Source organism: Dreissena polymorpha, chromosome 10 (genome assembly GCF_020536995.1).
Source record: "Dreissena polymorpha isolate Duluth1 chromosome 10, UMN_Dpol_1.0, whole genome shotgun sequence".
Taxonomy (NCBI): domain Eukaryota; kingdom Metazoa; phylum Mollusca; class Bivalvia; order Myida; family Dreissenidae; genus Dreissena; species Dreissena polymorpha.
In genome coordinates this window covers 8,655,549-8,673,783 of record NC_068364.1, presented here as the reverse complement: position 1 = coordinate 8,673,783, position 18,235 = coordinate 8,655,549, and the positions used below count along the sequence as shown (strand labels likewise).

Genomic DNA, 18,235 nt, shown 5'->3' with positions numbered 1-18,235 from the left:
ATGCTTCTTGCTTATTGCGAATTTAATAAAAATATATAATAATTAAATTGCAGTTGCTGCTTACTGCATTTATGCCAAAGCATCTTTTCAGATATAAAACTTCTAAATACTATAAAAGGTTTACATATACACACGATAAACGAAATTAGCGGAAAAACAGCGTTCACGTAGTTCTGAGTATCAATGTTTTAAAAGCGAACTCATCTGTATGTACGTTTACTCGTAGACCTCGGTTTCTTTACAATATTCATGTTAATTTCACTTTCGCTTTCGTCATGTTAGCCCAACATTTATATATGGCCAAATAGTCTCATGCCAACATCAAATTAAATGCGACGTTATCATTCTCGCACTTGGGGGGGTCTTGAAAACAACTTAAACGTGCGATGTGCAAATAATAATTAGGATGTGTTTCATCGATATATAGCTTTTAAATCAATAGGGAACACCACATATGTTTTATATATACATTATGGTAAAATGTATCATAATTCATTTTCTTTAACAGGTACAGAACTGTATACATCCCTGTTACCAGATATGGCAATGGCTCTGGACCTGTACACATTGATCAACTACATTGTGATGGAGCTGAAGCTTCCCTTGACGAATGTCTATACGTTCAAAACGGACAATGCAGTCACAGCGAAGATGTGTCTTTACTTTGCAATGGCAAGTCATATTTTGATTATATTTATTTTATTTGTTATAACAACATTGAACAATTGTTCATGTACTCAAACTGCTTATGTCAAATATAGATAAAGAGGTAGGTAGGTAGGTAGGTAGGTAGGTAGGTAGGTAGGTAGGTAGGTAGGTAGGTAGGTAGGTAGGTAGGTAGGTAGGTAGGTAGGTAGGTAGGTAGGTAGGTAGGTAGGTAGGTAGGTAGGTAGGTAGGTAGGTAGGTAGGTAGGTAGGTAGGTAGGTAGGTAGGTAGGTAGGTAGGTAGGTAGGTAGGTAGGTAGGTAGGTAGGTAGGTAGGTAGGTAGGTAGGTAGGTAGGTAGGTAGGTAGGTAGGTAGGTAGGTAGGTAGGTAGGTAGGTAGGTAGGTAGGTAGGTAGGTAGGTAGGTAGGTAGGTAGGTAGGTAGGTAGGTAGGTAGGTAGGTAGGTAGGTAGTAGGTAGGTAGGTAGGTAGGTAGGTAGGTAGGTAGGTAGGTAGGTAGGTAGGTAGGTAGGTAGGTAGGTAGGTAGGTAGGTAGGTAGGTAGGTAGGTAGGTAGGTAGGTAGGTAGGTAGGTAGGTAGGTAGGTAGGTAGGTAGGTAGGTAGGTAGGTAGGTAGGTAGGTAGGTAGGTAGGTAGGTAGGTAGGTAGGTAGGTAGGTAGGTAGGTAGGTAGGTAGGTAGGGTAGGTAGGTAGGTAGGTAGGTAGGTAGGTAGGTAGGTAGGGTAGGTAGGTAGGTAGTAGGTAGGTAGGTAGGTAGGTAGGTAGGTAGGTAGGTAGGTAGGTAGGTAGGTAGGTAGGTAGGTAGGTAGGTAGGTAGGTAGGTAGGTAGGTAGGTAGGTAGGTAGGTAGGTAGGTAGGTAGGTAGGTAGGTAGGTAGGTAGGTAGGTAGGTAGGTAGGTAGGTAGGTAGGTAGGTAGGTAGGTAGGTAGGTAGGTAGGTAGGTAGGTAGGTAGGTAGGTAGGTAGGTAGGTAGGTAGGTAGGTAGGTAGGTAGGTAGGTAGGTAGGTAGGTAGGTAGGTAGGTAGGTAGGTAGGTAGGTAGGTAGGTAGGTAGGTAGGTAGGTAGGTAGGTAGGTAGGTAGGTAGGTAGGTAGGTAGGTAGGTAGGTAGGTAGGTAGGTAGGTAGGTAGGTAGGTAGGTAGGTAGGTAGGTAGGTAGGTAGGTAGGTAGGTAGGTAGGTAGGTAGGTAGGTAGGTAGGTAGGTAGGTAGGTAGGTAGGTAGGTAGGTAGGTAGGTAGGGAGGGAGGGACGGAGGGAGGGAGGGAGGGAGGAGGGAGGGACGGAGGGAGGGAGGCAGGCAGGCAGGCAGGCAGGCAGGCAGGCAGATAGGTAGATGGATAGGTAGATGGATATGTTTATATTATACCTTTTACAACCCGTTATTCATTGTATAAGTACCAAAAATGTTTACGAACTAATTATTGCATTTTAGAATGTGGGAAACCGGACATTTTTGCAAGTTGGAGCGTTAATTATTTCCAGTACAACGGAACGAGTTTGTTCGCTAACTGCGAATTTAAAAAAACCTACGTCGGATATCTGCGTATGATATGCACTGCAAATGGTTGGACGACTATTGAAGAATGTCAGGAATACAGTATGTATCGATTCAAGATTTTAATTCCTGACAATTGAAGCGACTGATAAATATAAATAGCCCTACTGAATCGGTTGGATTTGAATTAAACATTTTAATAGATCATGGCAACGTCATATATATTATTTTAATACATGAACAAATCATAATGTGTACTATTAAATTAGCTGTATAACGTAAGTGTCCTTTATTTTGGAACAACTGAAATGCAAATGAATTTAGTCAGACGTATGCAAAGAATAAGCACAGTTTCGTTAAAATGTGCATGCATGAATTTATTTGTGTTCTTTGTGGTCATAAAGCGTTATTGCATATTGCTATTATATTTATTAATATATCCTGTTCACAAGATCAAACCATTTGATTACAGACTGTGCTTGCCTTCTTAAGTTAAGTAAATACAGACATATAAACCTTCATGTTTAAATATTTTCTTTATATATTTCAATAGAAATATATTTTTCAGGTTATCCGCTTTACATTCAGGAAATAAGACTTGTTGACGGAAATAGTACCTTTGACGGCAGAGTTGAGATCAAAGTGTTCAACACGTGGGGAACAGTATGCAATGATCTATTTGGGATCGAGGAAGCCAACGTTATTTGCAAAATGATAGGCTTTTAGTAGGTGTCTGATTGTTGAAATACGTTAACACTTGTAATATTTTATTTGACAAACCTAAGCGCTAAACCACTAGACAGTTCTAGGGTAATGAAAATAAACGTATATGCATCCTGTCTTTGATATTTATCGCCTGAAAAGGTTGTAAGAATTTTCCCTCCCATTTCTATTCAGTTCTGCTGAAGGATTCCGCACATCATCTATTCAAGGAACGGGACCTGTTTATGTCGATAACATGGCATGTGATGCCAACAGTTCTCACATCAATGATTGCCAGTATTCAACTTACCACGATTGTTCTCATAGCGAGGACGTAGCCGTTACATGTACAGGTATCACAGGTAAGACAAATTTATAGCGTATAACAATCAAACGTTGAAATATATAAGCCGTATATGTATTTAAGTTAAAATAGCGAATATATTAAACATCAAATATTGTTAAACATTTAGTATACTTTTACACAAAAATAATTATTAGACAAATGAAAGAGAAAGTGTTCATTTCACAATCTAAAAGTAAAACGATAGCTGTCTGAATAATATCAAAATTTGCAATTAACACGGTATCCAACGAACTTTTATTTATGTTTAATTTATTGAAATTGAATGAATATTTGAATTTAATAGCAAAGTGCGTTAACCCAACGCCACAGTTTGGTAGCGTCAACGACACTTCAACAAATGTGGGATCTTCAATCAGCGTCGCATGTGAACGTGGTCGAATACTAGTAGGTGACTCAGTAATTGTTTGCAAAGAAGACGGAAATTGGACAAGCGCACCATTTTGTCGTTTAATAGGTAACATCTATAGAAAACAGTATAGATGAATTTAAGATAGCGCAACTGTAATGGGCACCTTTTAAAATATATTCTAATGTATTATTTTCTTAATCAGCCTCATTTCTTTGAACTGCATGCAAACTTCTAGGTAGGCTTTCCATGCTTTTGTAAAAAATATACTGGTTTTTCTAAACCACTCCCACGCTCGATTTGTGTATAGTTTATCTGCACTGCACCCCTGGGGTATATGCAAGTTTCATAATTCATTCAGTTTCCAAATAAGGGCATGCAGTGAATGTGTGCAGATGCAGTATAGGTGTTTAAAGGTTCAACAATATGAAATAAATATTCTTTTACAGACATTTACTTTTATAACTTGTTATCTATGGAAGAGCGCCATGAAATGTAAGTGGTTTCAGCCAAGTAGAAATTTGGTTGGTTTAAAACAAAGTGTTATAAGATTAAAAATAGTGTCATTTGAATTATATTTTGAACTTGTGTTATTACTGGAAAATCGGACTACTATTTAACAATAAACAAAGCGTATATGCTATATTAAATCAAATTATGTTAGAAAAGAAATAAAACGCGTCGAAAAAAGTATGCGTTGTCGGCAGGATTCGTACCTGCGCGGGAAGATCACCAAAGATTTCAAGGTTATCGCCTTAACCACTCGGCAACGACAACTTCACATTAGTACCTGCTTAAATTAGATATCCATAAGTAAACAGGTAAAAAAGGCTCTTAAATGTTCGAAGAGCACGCGGGGAATCATTACAGTGGCGCTACCTTAAGTTGATTAAATAGTTTATACGTTCATGGATTAATTTGAATGCATAATATATATAAAGTTATAAGTAACAACATACGTTACGCAAATGTTATACAATCGAGGAATGATGAAATCTAAGAGACAGAACATAAAGGGAAGGTCTCGTCAGCATCCAAAAGTTTTTTTATTTACGCCAGGTGATCACTTGCCTATTAAAATCAAGTTTAAAATATATAAGACACAACACATAAAATACTAAAATACAAGAATTAGATTGTCAATATAAAGGATGGTTCGTTTACATGATTTAAAGACATGTCCAACCTCACACTTTACCAAGTTTTACAAAACACTCAATCGTTAATAAAAACATAAGCATTACTACTCTAGACCATGAAAAAGAATATGCCGTATGCTTTTTTTGTTAATGTTATGGAGCAAAACATGAAACCCCAGAAACTATATTATGCTGAAAATTATTTCTTCCTATTCACTAATTTGATAATTGAGAAGCAACCGTTTACATTCGATTATTAAAATTTGGATCACCGAATTGGAACATTACGTTCCAAGCATAAGGATTTTAAACTGGTTTGAGGGCTTGCCGAGTATCACAGGCAAGTTATAATTTGCCTGTACTATTCACAACGTTTCATACACCGAAAAAACAATAACATGTAGATTAGTAAAACTGATGTAACGCCTTGTCTGGTCAAACACCGTAATGTTCTCAGTGTACGTATATGCAGAACATCACACCTTTCCCACACTTACGTGCAATGCGGGTTAATGAATATTAACATGTAATGATTACCCTTCAAACAAGAGAACCAATATGGCCAAAATCGTTCAACCGTGTAGTTGGGCGAAGACAGTTTTGAAAATGGGGGGCATACATGAACAATCTTTGTGGAGAACCGCACTCTGATGTCCGATACCAAATATCATAGCAGTGTGACAGCCGCTTAGCTCAGTTGGTAGTGCATCGTACTTAAAATCCGAGGATAGCGCTTTCGATTCCCGCCCCGGCCATATAACTTGTGTGGGGATTGATTATGAAATATTTTCTACAGCCATTTGCGTCATACCTCTGAATAAAGAAGAACGGTTTTCGGTTATTCTCAAACGTTTGAGCTCCATTGTGTACACACCGGTCGAACTGACCTGTGTACTCACGCGAAAGAAATTGTGGGTAGCACTTCTTTTACGAGTGAAAAGTGAAAGCGAAAGTAGGTCAGGTAATCGTGCTTCTGATAATCGCTATCAGTCTTGATAGGGATTCAAAATCACATTAAAACATAATTAAATAACATTTCTTTAAACAGCAATCCGTTTTAAACACACAATAAAAAACATTTTTTCTTGCATTATTAACATTTTCATTCCTACGCAGAACTACTTTGACAAAAGCATAATTCCTCAAACCAGGGGAATGTGATGCGTCTTAGTATAGAGGTGACAATAACGTACTGACCTCACCATCTATGTATAGAATGTTTGAGCTCTGAATAGTGCTAAACCAGCTTTCTCTGGAGAAATGAGAGTTGCTTAAATGACCATCGTGATATGACAGAAATGTTGCTTAAAAGGGCAGCTAAACAAACAAACAAATGGGCACGCGAACATTAAAGCTACTTGCTTTTGAGTTCTGGAGATGTAATTATACCATTAAATTCAAAACTAAAAATTTTACCTCTACATCCTCAAGGCAGGTCACTCCTGAACTCCGGGACACTGTTTGACTATTATAATACATGCAAAATATTACATATTTTGGTCTTGTTGTTTTAAAGAAAAAGATACAATAGTTATTCAACAATATAAGTCTATGCACCTAGATTATGTAATCCAGGAGGTTGGCTTGTTTGGACCGCTGGGGCATTACTTGAACAATCTTTGAATCTAATTAATCACGAGACCCCATGGACATGATCTAAACACAATTTGTACAGAATCGTTACGTGATGTTGCATACCAACTATCAAAGGTCTGGAACTTGTTGGGTTTTTTAGCTTGTAACAATCAGTCTATATAAAATATGTGATCCCGTGCTGTCGTAAGTTTTAACCTCATCGATCCTATTTGAACTTTCCTTTTTAGAAGAGCACTATAAGATGTTATACATATTAACTCAGACCAAAACGGTTTCCAAAACAAGAGGGCCAAGATGGCCCTAGTTCGCTCACCTGTAGAGAGTCGGTTCATTCAATCTTTACCAAACGTCAAACTTGACCTAGATATTGTCCAGACAAACATCCTGGTCAAGTTTCATCATTATTGAACCAAAACTCTGACGTATGGAGTGTTTTAGTTTTTGTAAGATTTGACCTGGTGACCTATATTTTGAGTTAACCCCCCTCACCAAACATCAAACTTTGCTTTAAGAATTAATACAATCTGAAACAAGATTGTGACCTCTTCACAAGGAGTTTGTATAATATAATGAAAAGTTGGAAAATCTAAGGGCAATAATTATGTCATTAATTATGTGATTTTGCTAATTATCAAACTTGACTGAGATCCTTCAGTAACTTTGATAAAGAATGCTTGAGCAATGTGAATGCTAGAGTGTTTACAAACCAAATGTGAACAGGCGGACGGCGGACACAGACCAATCCTAAAACCTCACCTGAGCAATTAGGTGAGCTAAAAAGTGTGTTTCACCGATCTGAGCCATTTTCCAACTTGTCCGAGAAATCAATAAAACCAATGTATTGACTAAGTTTCACGATGATTTGGCAAAAATGTTACTTCTATGGTGTTCGATCACAAGGTTTCTCTCAAGTCACATAATGAAAACTGCCCCCACCCCCTGGAAGCCATGTTTTTTTACCGTTCGGGACCATTTGCGAACTCATCTGAGATATATATATAACCAATCTTTTCACCACATTTACTGATGATTGGGCAAAAAATGTGACTTCTAGAGTGTTCACAAGCTTTTTTACTATTTAAATATAAGAAAACTGCCCCCGGCAGCTATGTTATTCAACTGACCGGAACCATTTTCGAACTCAACTCTCATATCAAGAAAACAAATGTTCTGACCAAATTTCATGAAAATTGGGCCAAACATGTGACTTCTAGAGCGTTCACATGTTTTCACTATATACATGTAAAGAAAAATGCCCCACCCACTGGCGGCCATGTTTTTTTTAATAAAACCAATGTTTTGACCAACATTCATGATGATTGGGCAAATATTGTGACAAGGTTTATCTATAGTCAAATAAGGAAAACTGCCCCGCCCACTGGCGGCCATGTTATGCAACGGACCGGAACCACTTTTGAACTCCACCAACATATGATTAAGACAAACATTTTGACAAAGTGACATGAAAATTGGGCATGAAATGTGACTTCTACAGTGTTTACAAGTTTTTTCCTTTTTTTACCTAGTGACCTAGTTTTTGACCCGGCACAACCCAGTTTCGAACTCGACCGAGATTTTATTGGGACAAAGCTTCTGACCAAGTTTCATGAAGATCGGCCAATAAATGTGGCCTCTAGAGTGTTTACGAACAAATGTAACCGGACAGACGGACGGACGACGGACAAAGACCGGTCACAAAAGCTCACCTGAGCAATAAGGGGAGCTAAAAAAGCTTTCAAAAAATATTTACTACATAAGTTTATATCAAGCATGTGATCAAAAGAAATTACCAGTTTTGGGCCAGGCAACTGTTTTAAATAACTTAGAAGAGAAATGGTTAAAATTTTACACATTGAAAATAAAATACATGACCCATGCGGTTTTATTTTTTAAAAATATAATAGTCTTTACAAAAATAATGTGTTCTTTGGGGCGGGGCCAGTTTTCACCAAAGCTTCACAATTCGAACAAACTCATTAAAGGACCACTGTACCATATTACCAACCAAATATTAACACCTCGTTATTTTCATGGAAAAATAGTTTTTGAGTTATTAACTACATAAGTGTACATGAATGGCAACTGGAGCGTAGCCAGTTTTGCCCCTAGGGCATCATTTAAACAAAATGACCACTGAACTACTATTTGATGTAACATACCACTTATGAAATTTTTGGACTTATTTACTACATGAGGCTTTATAAAATACGCGACCCCTGTAAGGTAGTGGTTAGTTTTTATCAGCAGGCATGATTTAGACAAATTCAGAACAGGATCTAAAAACGATGACATATAGGAATTATTTAACCCCTAAACTAATTGTTTAGTTCTTATAGTCTAAATATGCAGCCCCCCGGAAAAAATTTAATAGTTTTAAAAGAGGAATCTATATGGATCGTTCCTGTGGAGTTGTTTTTTTTAATCTGATTAGCGTTTTAGAAGAAAACTTCGTTTGATGGTTGAAGGGCGACCGATGACTGTTGGCTTACGGCTTATAATGTAGAACGCAGGACGCACGATGTCAAAAAGACGGGTTGCACAGATGCTGTGCACAGATGATATACAACACGAACCAAAAAAAAGCTAGTTATATGATTGCATGTGCCCAGGAAAAGCCTTCTGTGTGTAATTGTTTATTATTTTGATTACATAAATTTAATGCGAAGACACAGCATTTTAGTAAATAATGCGAAAGTTAATCTATAAGTGGCACATATTGTAAGATAACAAAATATACCATGTACAATTGCAGATTGCGGAGATCCAACGCCAGATAATGGCGAAATTAAGGGGACGTCATATTACCTCGATGACGTCGTCTCTGTTTCGTGTGATACCGGTTATATTTTATCCGGCGACGCCGTCATAACATGCCAGAATAACAGTTATTGGACTGATGATCCAACCTGTACTATTGTTGGTAAGAACTTATTCCCATATGGATTAAATCACTTTAGACACATAGAGATTATGTGAATCAACACTCCTGAAAGTTTACTTGAGCTGAATTAATATACTTCTTTTTTCAAGACTGTAACGCCCTGACCATCGCCAATATGACGATTGACATCGGGAACACAACTACCTACGGACAAATAGCAGTTGTAAAGTGTAAATATGAGTTTAGTCCAAGCGGATCATGGGCGGTGAAATGTGAAGCTAACGGCGTTTGGAATTACACGCATGTTCCAGATTGTAAACTGATTGGTATGGTTTTTTTCCATAATAAAATGATTCAGTATTAAATATGTTTAAGCTTTCAAGTGCCGTGATTGTAGGCCAATGTATATACAATCAATGGCGGGGAATGAACTCAAATGTTTTTGCCTAGTTCAATATATTGATGGCTAGAGTTTAATTTTTAGCTTAGACGTTTATGAAATGCGCAGAATTTTATTTTATATCTCAATATTTTAAGTCTCTAACGCTTATTATCAACGAAAATTTCGTAAAGTATTTCGTAAAATTAAGTTAACACCTAAACAATCAGTGTTCCTTATAGCAATATCCGCATTTTCAACGCTAGATGTGGTATGATTACATAGATTTGTGTAGATACAAAATGCTCGTTTTTATTTATTTGTGGCACAATTTATTTCATGTTAATTTCCCGCGAATATATCTATTCATACGACACACGAGCATTAAAATGGTACCATGTTTATGCTCACGTGTCGTTTGAATAGATATCGATGCGAGAAATCAAAATGGAATTAAATATGCAAAACAATAATGAAAACGAGCATTTTGTATCTACAAACATCTATTATACCAGACCACATTTTGCGTTGAAATGTCGGCAATTGCCATAAGGAACAATGATTTAAATTGTTTAGCTTTATTTTACGAAATAGTGTACGACATTTTCGTTGATTTTGAGTATTAATACTACTTTAATATATTTAAGATTATTCGACCTGCTTTTCTTATATTATGATTAAATATATTTCACGAGAATCCCTGTATGGACATGTTACAGATTGTGGATCATCTGCTCCTATATATGGACGCGTCAACGACACCACATCGACTATTGGAACTGTGGTTGGCGTGGAATGTGACTATGGTCGACATCTGGTTGGTGATGCGGTGTTGGTTTGTCAACAGAATGGAAAGTGGTCTGGTTCGCCCTTTTGTTCTTTGATAGGTAATATAACGTTTTGAATAACAATCGGTATTCATATGTGAAATAAGGCTTTTCAGTTCTTTTAGAAGCCAATTAATGGTTTTAGGTTTAAGTTCAAGAATGTTACATTTGCCGGAGCTAAAAAATATCATTTCAGTTTAAAGAAATAAAAAAACAATCATTTTTTCTACAATCATGTTATACGCATGCAGAGTGTGATGATCCGACACCAAATAATGGCTTCATTAACGGGACGTCACACTACCTCGATGATGTTCTGTCAGTATCGTGTGTAACTGGATTTTCGTTATCTGGCCATTCCGTCATACGATGTCAGAACAACAGCCGTTGGACGGACTACCCACACTGCACGATAGTTGGTAAACAGATATTATGAACATACAAGCCACATATGAATTGAAATAGAAAGTCATATCAATAACGTTATCATACATTATGGGAACAGCCTGTTTAAATGTTTGAAATTGTCTAATTGACAGATTGTGGTGTCCTACACATTTCCGCGATGAGTGTTAATATCGGTAATGCAACTACCTACGGGCAGATAGCAGATGTCAGATGTCATCCAGATTTCAAACCACTTGGTTCCTGGACCGTGAAATGTGAAGCCAGCGGCATATGGAATTACTCGCTTGTTCCGCAATGTGAACTCATTGGTAATTATTACCTCACACCTATTACAGCTTTGTTTCAATAACAAATGCCAAAATGGAAGCATATTTAAACATTTAGCCATGTAATAAAAAAGAAAAGTGGTTCCTAGCATACACTTAATGTCCCGAGTGATAATTCTTAATATCCGATGAATCGCAATTGTTTTGGCATAGACAAAACTTCACTTAACAGACAAAATATTTTTTGTACAGATTGCGGAGACCCAACTCCTTCGAAGGGTCTGGTGAATTCATCAAAAACAACAGTCAATACAGTAGTGCGTGTTTCGTGTGAAAACGGTTATACGCTATCGGGAGAGTCAGTCATCACATGTCTTAGAAACGGAACGTGGTCTGGGAAGTCAATATGCGACTCTTCCGGTACGTGACATTGACGATCGTTTTATGTTTATGTTATAATCTGAAAAGTTTACCCCAATAAAAAAGTTTGCTATTCAACAGTGATTTGTAAAGCTAACCAAACTAATTCGGTAATAACAACTCAGAACTTACTACGACCTACATTATTCGTTAATATTTAATCTTTCATATTCCAATTATCATTGAACGATGTGTGTTCAGCGTTTTATAAGGTTTGAGTCGAAAAACAAGAAACGTTAACTTCTTTTATAACCAGATTGTGGGAGACCAGCCATATCGAATGCAGACGTGGTGACAAATAATTCAACAACCCTATATTCCAAGGCATTTATCACTTGTAACGACGGATTCGAAATACAAGGCCCAAGTATAATTATCTGCACTCAAACTGGATGGAGTGATAATGTTACATGCTCACCAATTGGTAATCAATAGATATAATTTATAATAGTTCCCTAACTTTATATTAGGAAAACACTGTTGAAAGAGACCCATATATGTCACAAAAAAGATTTAAAACAGCATTTGCTTAGAAAGGGAGTAACGCATAGATGTTACAAAAAATCACTTAAACAACTATATAGAACAAATTAGCACTAGCCCATACATACTTCTGGCGAATTCATTAAGATTAAATAGTAAGCATTCAAACTCTGGTTTTCTTAGTATGTGAAGAGATGGAAGTTGAAAATGGTAGTGTGATCGGCGCAGGAAGAGAGTATGGAGCTGTTATTGAAGTGAAATGTCATACTGGATATATTATTCGGGGTGACAACAAACTGACATGCCAAGGAAAAGGTCACTGGAGCGATAAACCAGCATGCGTCATTCAAAGTATGCATTTTGTTTTCACTTTAATCACTTCATAAAGATTTATACAATGAAGTATAATGTTTTGCATCAAACATTTCGTTAATATGCCACCGACAATTGCAACTCTGCATTCTGATTTCTGATTGGATATTCCTCCCACATGACTCGTTCTACATTCACAATGAAAGCACTGCGTATGAAAATCAAAACGTAATTATTCATGACCGCACTACTTTTTAATTCAAAAGTGTTCGCAAACAGTCATGTTTGTGCGAGTCTTAAAGACGTTGGGTTTTATATTTGTCAGTACATAAATGATGTAGATTGGCGCGAACGTTACTTTCGACGGAGATGAAACCAAAAAAAAAACACTATATTCATTCACTATCAAATAAATAGACATCTGCATTCCAACGGTGTAAACATGTCGGGAAAATAACGTCTTATATGCATTCGGCATCTTTGCAATCGAGGTATCATTTTTCTGATCATTCGCCGATGAAATGAAAAAAAAATCTTAAATAAATTACAAGTACATTTCAATATGTTAACTGGTTATGTCCCTCCAATTTTTAACAATCCTATAGTATGTTTACATTTTGTTGATTTGTGTTTCAGATTGTGGCATCGTGACCGTACCAACCAATGGTATCATACTAACAAGTCCTGTGGTAACAACGTTTAATTCATCGTTGCGATTTCAGTGCAATGATGGTTATCACCTGACCGGAAATGGCGTTCTTTGGTGTGACGCAAACGGCAAATGGGACAGTTCAGTCCCGACGTGCGTTCGCAAGTGTAATATAAGACTTTGCTTACTATTTAATGGTTGATGTTCATAATAAGTTGCAATTTCTAAGCGTTTTCTGTATGCATGGCTTCTCTCAGAAATGTAAACGAATTATTGTTTATTTTTATCGTTGTAGACTGTGATAACCCAACCCCAACAAACGGCGTCGTTAATGGGACCTCATTTTACTTCAGTGACGTGGTTTCAGTATCTTGCGAAAATGGCTTCTTATTGTCCGGCGAACCTATCATACAATGTCAGAATAACAGTAACTGGACAGTTTATCCGAGATGCAATATCGTTGGTAAGAATCTTTCGTATGAAAAGTAAAACTTACTTTGAAATGAGAGTTAAAGCGCACATTTAATAAATATAAGAATCTGGCACGAGTTGTCATATCATACCCTATTTTATTAAACGAGTTCAGGAATTTTACTAACGAATTTCCTGGACGAGTTTAATAAAATATGTTATGAAATGACAACGAGTGTCAGATCTTATTTATCACATGCTTTTAAATGAGCAAATAAAATAAATATTTACGCAAACGTTATGATTCATCCCGAATGTTGCTTACATTTCGTGACGTCATTTGACGTTGCGACGTCATTTCAGCAAAAGAGCAAAATGCGAAATTGGTCATCGAACGAAAACTAAGCCAATAAAAACGCATAAAAACTATTTTACACATGTGTAAGATAAAAATATTTGTAATTGTTATATTACATGGGAAACAGGGTACGTCATGTGATAAAGATCAATGTTAGTTGTTAGTCTTCACATACAATGTTAATGTGCTACTTTTACAAACTTAGTGTGCGAGCGCATTGACTTACAAAATGGCACTGTGACCGGCTCAGAAACACACTTCGGGTCAATAATCGAGGTGAAGTGCGATATTGGGTATGATCTCCGTGGTGACAGTAGACTAGTATGTCAAGCCGATGGTCATTGGAGTGGTAACCCAACATGCATCAGTAAAGGTATTCGTATTCATATACATGTTCATAACGTACACAATAATATAGTAATTGGATTCAAAGTACTATGAACGCTTAAATAAGGGCAAACAAACGAGCTAAATTTACTTTAATGATTGTTTTCAGTTTTCAAATATGGATATGGACACCTTATACAATTAACTAAATTTGCATACGATCAGTCTGAATTTAGTAAAAATATTCACAGTTCGAATAATAATAACATCTCCATTTGTTTTTAACCATATATTAATCTCGAAAAACTGATATTTCATACAGTGCTGTATAACGTGAGAATAAATATTAAGCAATAATCGTATTTGATAAATTTATCAGATTGTGGCAATGTCACTTTGCCAAACAACATGATGATCCTTACTAGTCCTATAGTTACAACGTTTAATTCCTCACTGCGATTCAAATGTCAAGAAGATTATCTACTGACCGGAAATGACGTCATTTGGTGTTCCGCAACGGGCACGTGGAACAGTTCTTTCCCGACATGTATTCAGAAATGTAACTATGCGAATTATTTCTCAATTAGCCAAGACATATTTTTTATAGAACAACTTTTTAACTTATGTTTACATTTGAATGCTATACTTAACACTTTTTTGAAAACCATGTTTACGGTTTTTCAGCGGACGTTGGTGGACCATGTGCTGATGCTAGAATGTGTAAGACAATAAGCGCGATTTGTGAAGATAAAAAGTGTTCATGCATGACTGGGGTGGTAGACCGAAGAACACAGAAATGTGACATAAGTAAGATATTTATGCAAAAAAGGGATATTGCGCGACAACTCTTTTGTAAACGTGTATGCAATGAAAATAGCTTGATACAACTCTCTTTTTTTCATTTACCTTTAAAGTGCTTGCCTTAGTACATGTATGGCATGTACATGTATAACATTGACCCCAGCTTTATTCTTATTTGTGTTAATGTTGTTTTGTATTCTGCTGTTTTGTGCTGTTTTGTACTGTTTGGGCAAGTGACCGGTCACTTGCCTTAAATAAAGGACAAACTAATTGTTTATAATAAGAATTCAATACTGTTCCAGCAGCTGGAGTTTCACTTCTTTATAATGTACATGTATTAGTCGTGTATTTTGTCGGTTTTTTTCTAGAGGGATGGTAAGTTTCTCCAAAAAGACATTTTAATAATATTAGAACATATGTTAATATTTTATTAAGTAGTTTTATGTTTTGTTTTTTATAATTTGAAAGTGTCATTGCTTCCATTCGGAGAAGACAACGGAGATGTGATTATGGATCAACATGATTGCAGTGAATCCATTGTTTTCTCGCATACGATACCAGTTTTCAACAAAATGAGACAGTCAATGCATGTATGTTTCTATGTGATATTTTAAAATAATTTTGATGAATGTTAGTTTTTTTATTATCTTGTTTATCATAGTCCTACTTATGTTGATATCACATTTATTCATTAAAATTATGTATCATTGTTTGCAGGTATGCAGATGTGGACTTGTTAGTTTTGATAAGAAATATTCCAATAATAAACCCGTACCGGCGGGTAAAGGCAAATTGGACATCATTGAACCGACAGTTGATATCAAGGACCCCGTTGTAGCAGCATATTTCGCAGATATCTTTGTTGACAAATCCTCGTCAATTACATTCAGGACATACGATATTCTAAACAACTATCCATTCACAGCCAAGGCGACGGAAGACATAGCATTCCTTGAAAGTTTAATCAAACGCGTTGAAAATATTTCTTCATTTGACGCGAGTTTTGTTTTGATTGCAACATGGAGTAACGTGAAAGCAAAGGCAACTGCACTAAATCGCAATAACGTAAGTTTGGAATTATTTATTTTATACGTTTCCTGTTATCAGTTTATATACATTCGCATATACTTCATAGAGGTTTAAATGACAGATCACGCCGATGCGTCATGTTTACTTACAATTAAATCATTATAAAAAACAAACAATTATCGTCATCGGGACATCAATCGCAGTAGAACAACAAAAAATATATTTGTTATTCATTTTAGTATATTACAGCTCATCGTGGTAAGACATTTTTAATGAAAAAGAAATGCGTGAACCTAATAAATGATAAAAATAGCACATGGAATGTTAATAAAAAACATATATATATATATATATAATATATAATATATTCAGAATAATTCGTATAGTCTTCGTGTGTGTATGCCTTTTTGGCATATTAGAGCGAGTCACTTAAATATAAATTGCCAAAAATGGAAAATGGTAAGTATGTATTAACGTTCACGATTATTTATTTTTGTAGTGCCACAATTTGTTACTGTTATAAAACACAAACATTAAGAAACCCTATATTGCTTATATGCTATCGGAATGTGTATGAATGCATGTCTATATAGAGTATAGTCATGATAAATTATTATTGTGACTTCATTCGTGATTACGCTTAATTTAAATTGGTTTTAATTGGTATAAGCATGCAACGTTCCAACTGGCAATCGTTTCAAATGGCGTGCGTACTTATTCTGTAACAATATATGGAAATGAATTGATGAACTGGGATCTACATTCCAAAGACAAAACGATTCCTATTTGGATCGGTCACGCCGGAGAGAATGGTACTATCTTTAACCACGTGTTCTCATTCAAAACCCCTGCACTTCGGATGGATTTGGGTTCTAAATCAGGAGGTAAGTATTGTTACACATATAACCATCTTCATCCATATACTATCATCTGCAATAATAACACTTTTGTTTTTGTTTCAAAGCATGCTTTAATTATTTGTGCTATTGTATATAATGTTCTTTACTAACTGATTCTGAAGACCAGGTAATACACTGTAGGAATAAGTGGCCTCTTGTTGAAGAATATCGATGAAAACATCTCCGTATTCAGCCATCACGGTGTTGACTGTATAAAGTGGTACAATAAAAACAGTTACAGAAAACAGGACATCCAATATTATTCAATACGTCTACCTATGTGTCCATGTGACGTCGACCTTGCGCGATGGGACCCGTGGTTTTGGCCGATTCGGGCCGAAGTGCGTCAGCAAAATAACAACGATAGTGTGTGCGTGGACATGATACTAGGCGAAGCTTTCAAGCCCCATGGAAAGGTTATTTTACGTAATACTTGATAGGTTATTTTTGTCTGTTGTTATGTCTGAGTAAACGATTCTAAAAATTCATGTTATACTTCTTATATAAAAGGGTTATCTTGTCATACAATTTGCAGTCGTGTTGTTATTACCGCTCAACATTGACATTCGTGGACATGCAACCACTATCTGGTGGATTTTACTTCTCACATCCGTCATTCTCACCACGTAATCACGAGGCAAATGATGTCATCATGAAGGACAAATGTTGTATGAAATCCAACTTCTGCGATCTCTATTACCGTCTGCATCCTACAGGTCCATGCTACACCGAATCTCCATACAGATTTGGTAATCGAATGTTTGCATTGTAACAATAAATATGTTTAATACATGGATTTTGACAAGCTCCTTGTTTAACGTAAAAGAAAGGAGAGTTTATGAACATGTGAAGGATGTTCACGAATGTATATTTTCTAAAGATCAGTAAGAACATAGGCGCTTATTTAAAGGTGCCAACTGATAACTTGTGATATAACCTGTTGCAATTTGTATGAGCTAAGCGATGATAAACGCGAAATGCTTTCGTATTTTTGGAATTATTTTGTCTTTATAAACATGTATTATAACTGCAATAAGCATAACAGATATTGCTCATGCATTTGTTCATTCGATCCTTCAAAACAGCAAGAATGTAAATATACCGCGTCCTTCGTTTATTATCTAAGTGCGAATCTATAATTACTTTATAACAAATATGTTTAAGGATCCTTCTGGGGAGATCCGCATATGAGCACACTGGACGGAATGAACTACACATTCAACGGACTCGGGGAATACGTGTTGCTAAGCATTGAGACGTCACATGTTACATTTTCCCTCCAAGCTAGGACGGAGAGGGCAGTGAAGGAAGACGGGAACCTATCTGACGCGACAATCTTCACAGCGTTTGCAGCTCGTGATAATACAAATTCGTCCATACACGTTGAGCTTAATAAGGCTAAGGACAGTAAGTGTGCACAATTAAGTTGTAGGCATTGGATGTATTTAAAAGCTGTTGTCAATTACTCTATGAAGTT

The 18,235-nt window shown here is 36.3% G+C and overlaps 2 protein-coding genes across 10 annotated transcripts in view; one reads left to right on the top strand and one right to left on the bottom strand.

Moving 5' to 3' along the window:
* Positions 1–18,235, bottom strand: part of LOC127848007 (dynein axonemal assembly factor 11-like) — a 234,516-nt gene that overhangs the window by 168,785 nt on the left and 47,496 nt on the right. The window lies entirely within an intron of this gene.
* LOC127848005 (uncharacterized) overlaps positions 1–18,235 on the top strand; it is a 139,760-nt gene that overhangs the window by 102,833 nt on the left and 18,692 nt on the right. For all 7 annotated transcript variants that reach the window (XM_052380273.1, XM_052380274.1, XM_052380272.1 and 4 more), the window contains 24 exons: positions 509–672; positions 2,096–2,260; positions 2,727–2,883; positions 3,056–3,222; positions 3,511–3,681; positions 9,061–9,228; positions 9,339–9,515; positions 10,288–10,455; positions 10,647–10,814; positions 10,935–11,111; positions 11,322–11,489; positions 11,746–11,913; positions 12,156–12,323; positions 12,921–13,100; positions 13,229–13,396; positions 13,908–14,075; positions 14,409–14,588; positions 14,714–14,836; positions 15,299–15,420; positions 15,548–15,895; positions 16,530–16,743; positions 16,900–17,174; positions 17,294–17,507; positions 17,923–18,165. In XM_052380273.1, coding sequence (XP_052236233.1) covers positions 509–672; positions 2,096–2,260; positions 2,727–2,883; positions 3,056–3,222; positions 3,511–3,681; positions 9,061–9,228; positions 9,339–9,515; positions 10,288–10,455; positions 10,647–10,814; positions 10,935–11,111; positions 11,322–11,489; positions 11,746–11,913; positions 12,156–12,323; positions 12,921–13,100; positions 13,229–13,396; positions 13,908–14,075; positions 14,409–14,588; positions 14,714–14,836; positions 15,299–15,420; positions 15,548–15,895; positions 16,530–16,743; positions 16,900–17,174; positions 17,294–17,507; positions 17,923–18,165 — 4,421 coding nt within the window. The remainder of the gene's footprint in view (positions 1–508; positions 673–2,095; positions 2,261–2,726; positions 2,884–3,055; positions 3,223–3,510; positions 3,682–9,060; positions 9,229–9,338; positions 9,516–10,287; positions 10,456–10,646; positions 10,815–10,934; positions 11,112–11,321; positions 11,490–11,745; positions 11,914–12,155; positions 12,324–12,920; positions 13,101–13,228; positions 13,397–13,907; positions 14,076–14,408; positions 14,589–14,713; positions 14,837–15,298; positions 15,421–15,547; positions 15,896–16,529; positions 16,744–16,899; positions 17,175–17,293; positions 17,508–17,922; positions 18,166–18,235) is intronic.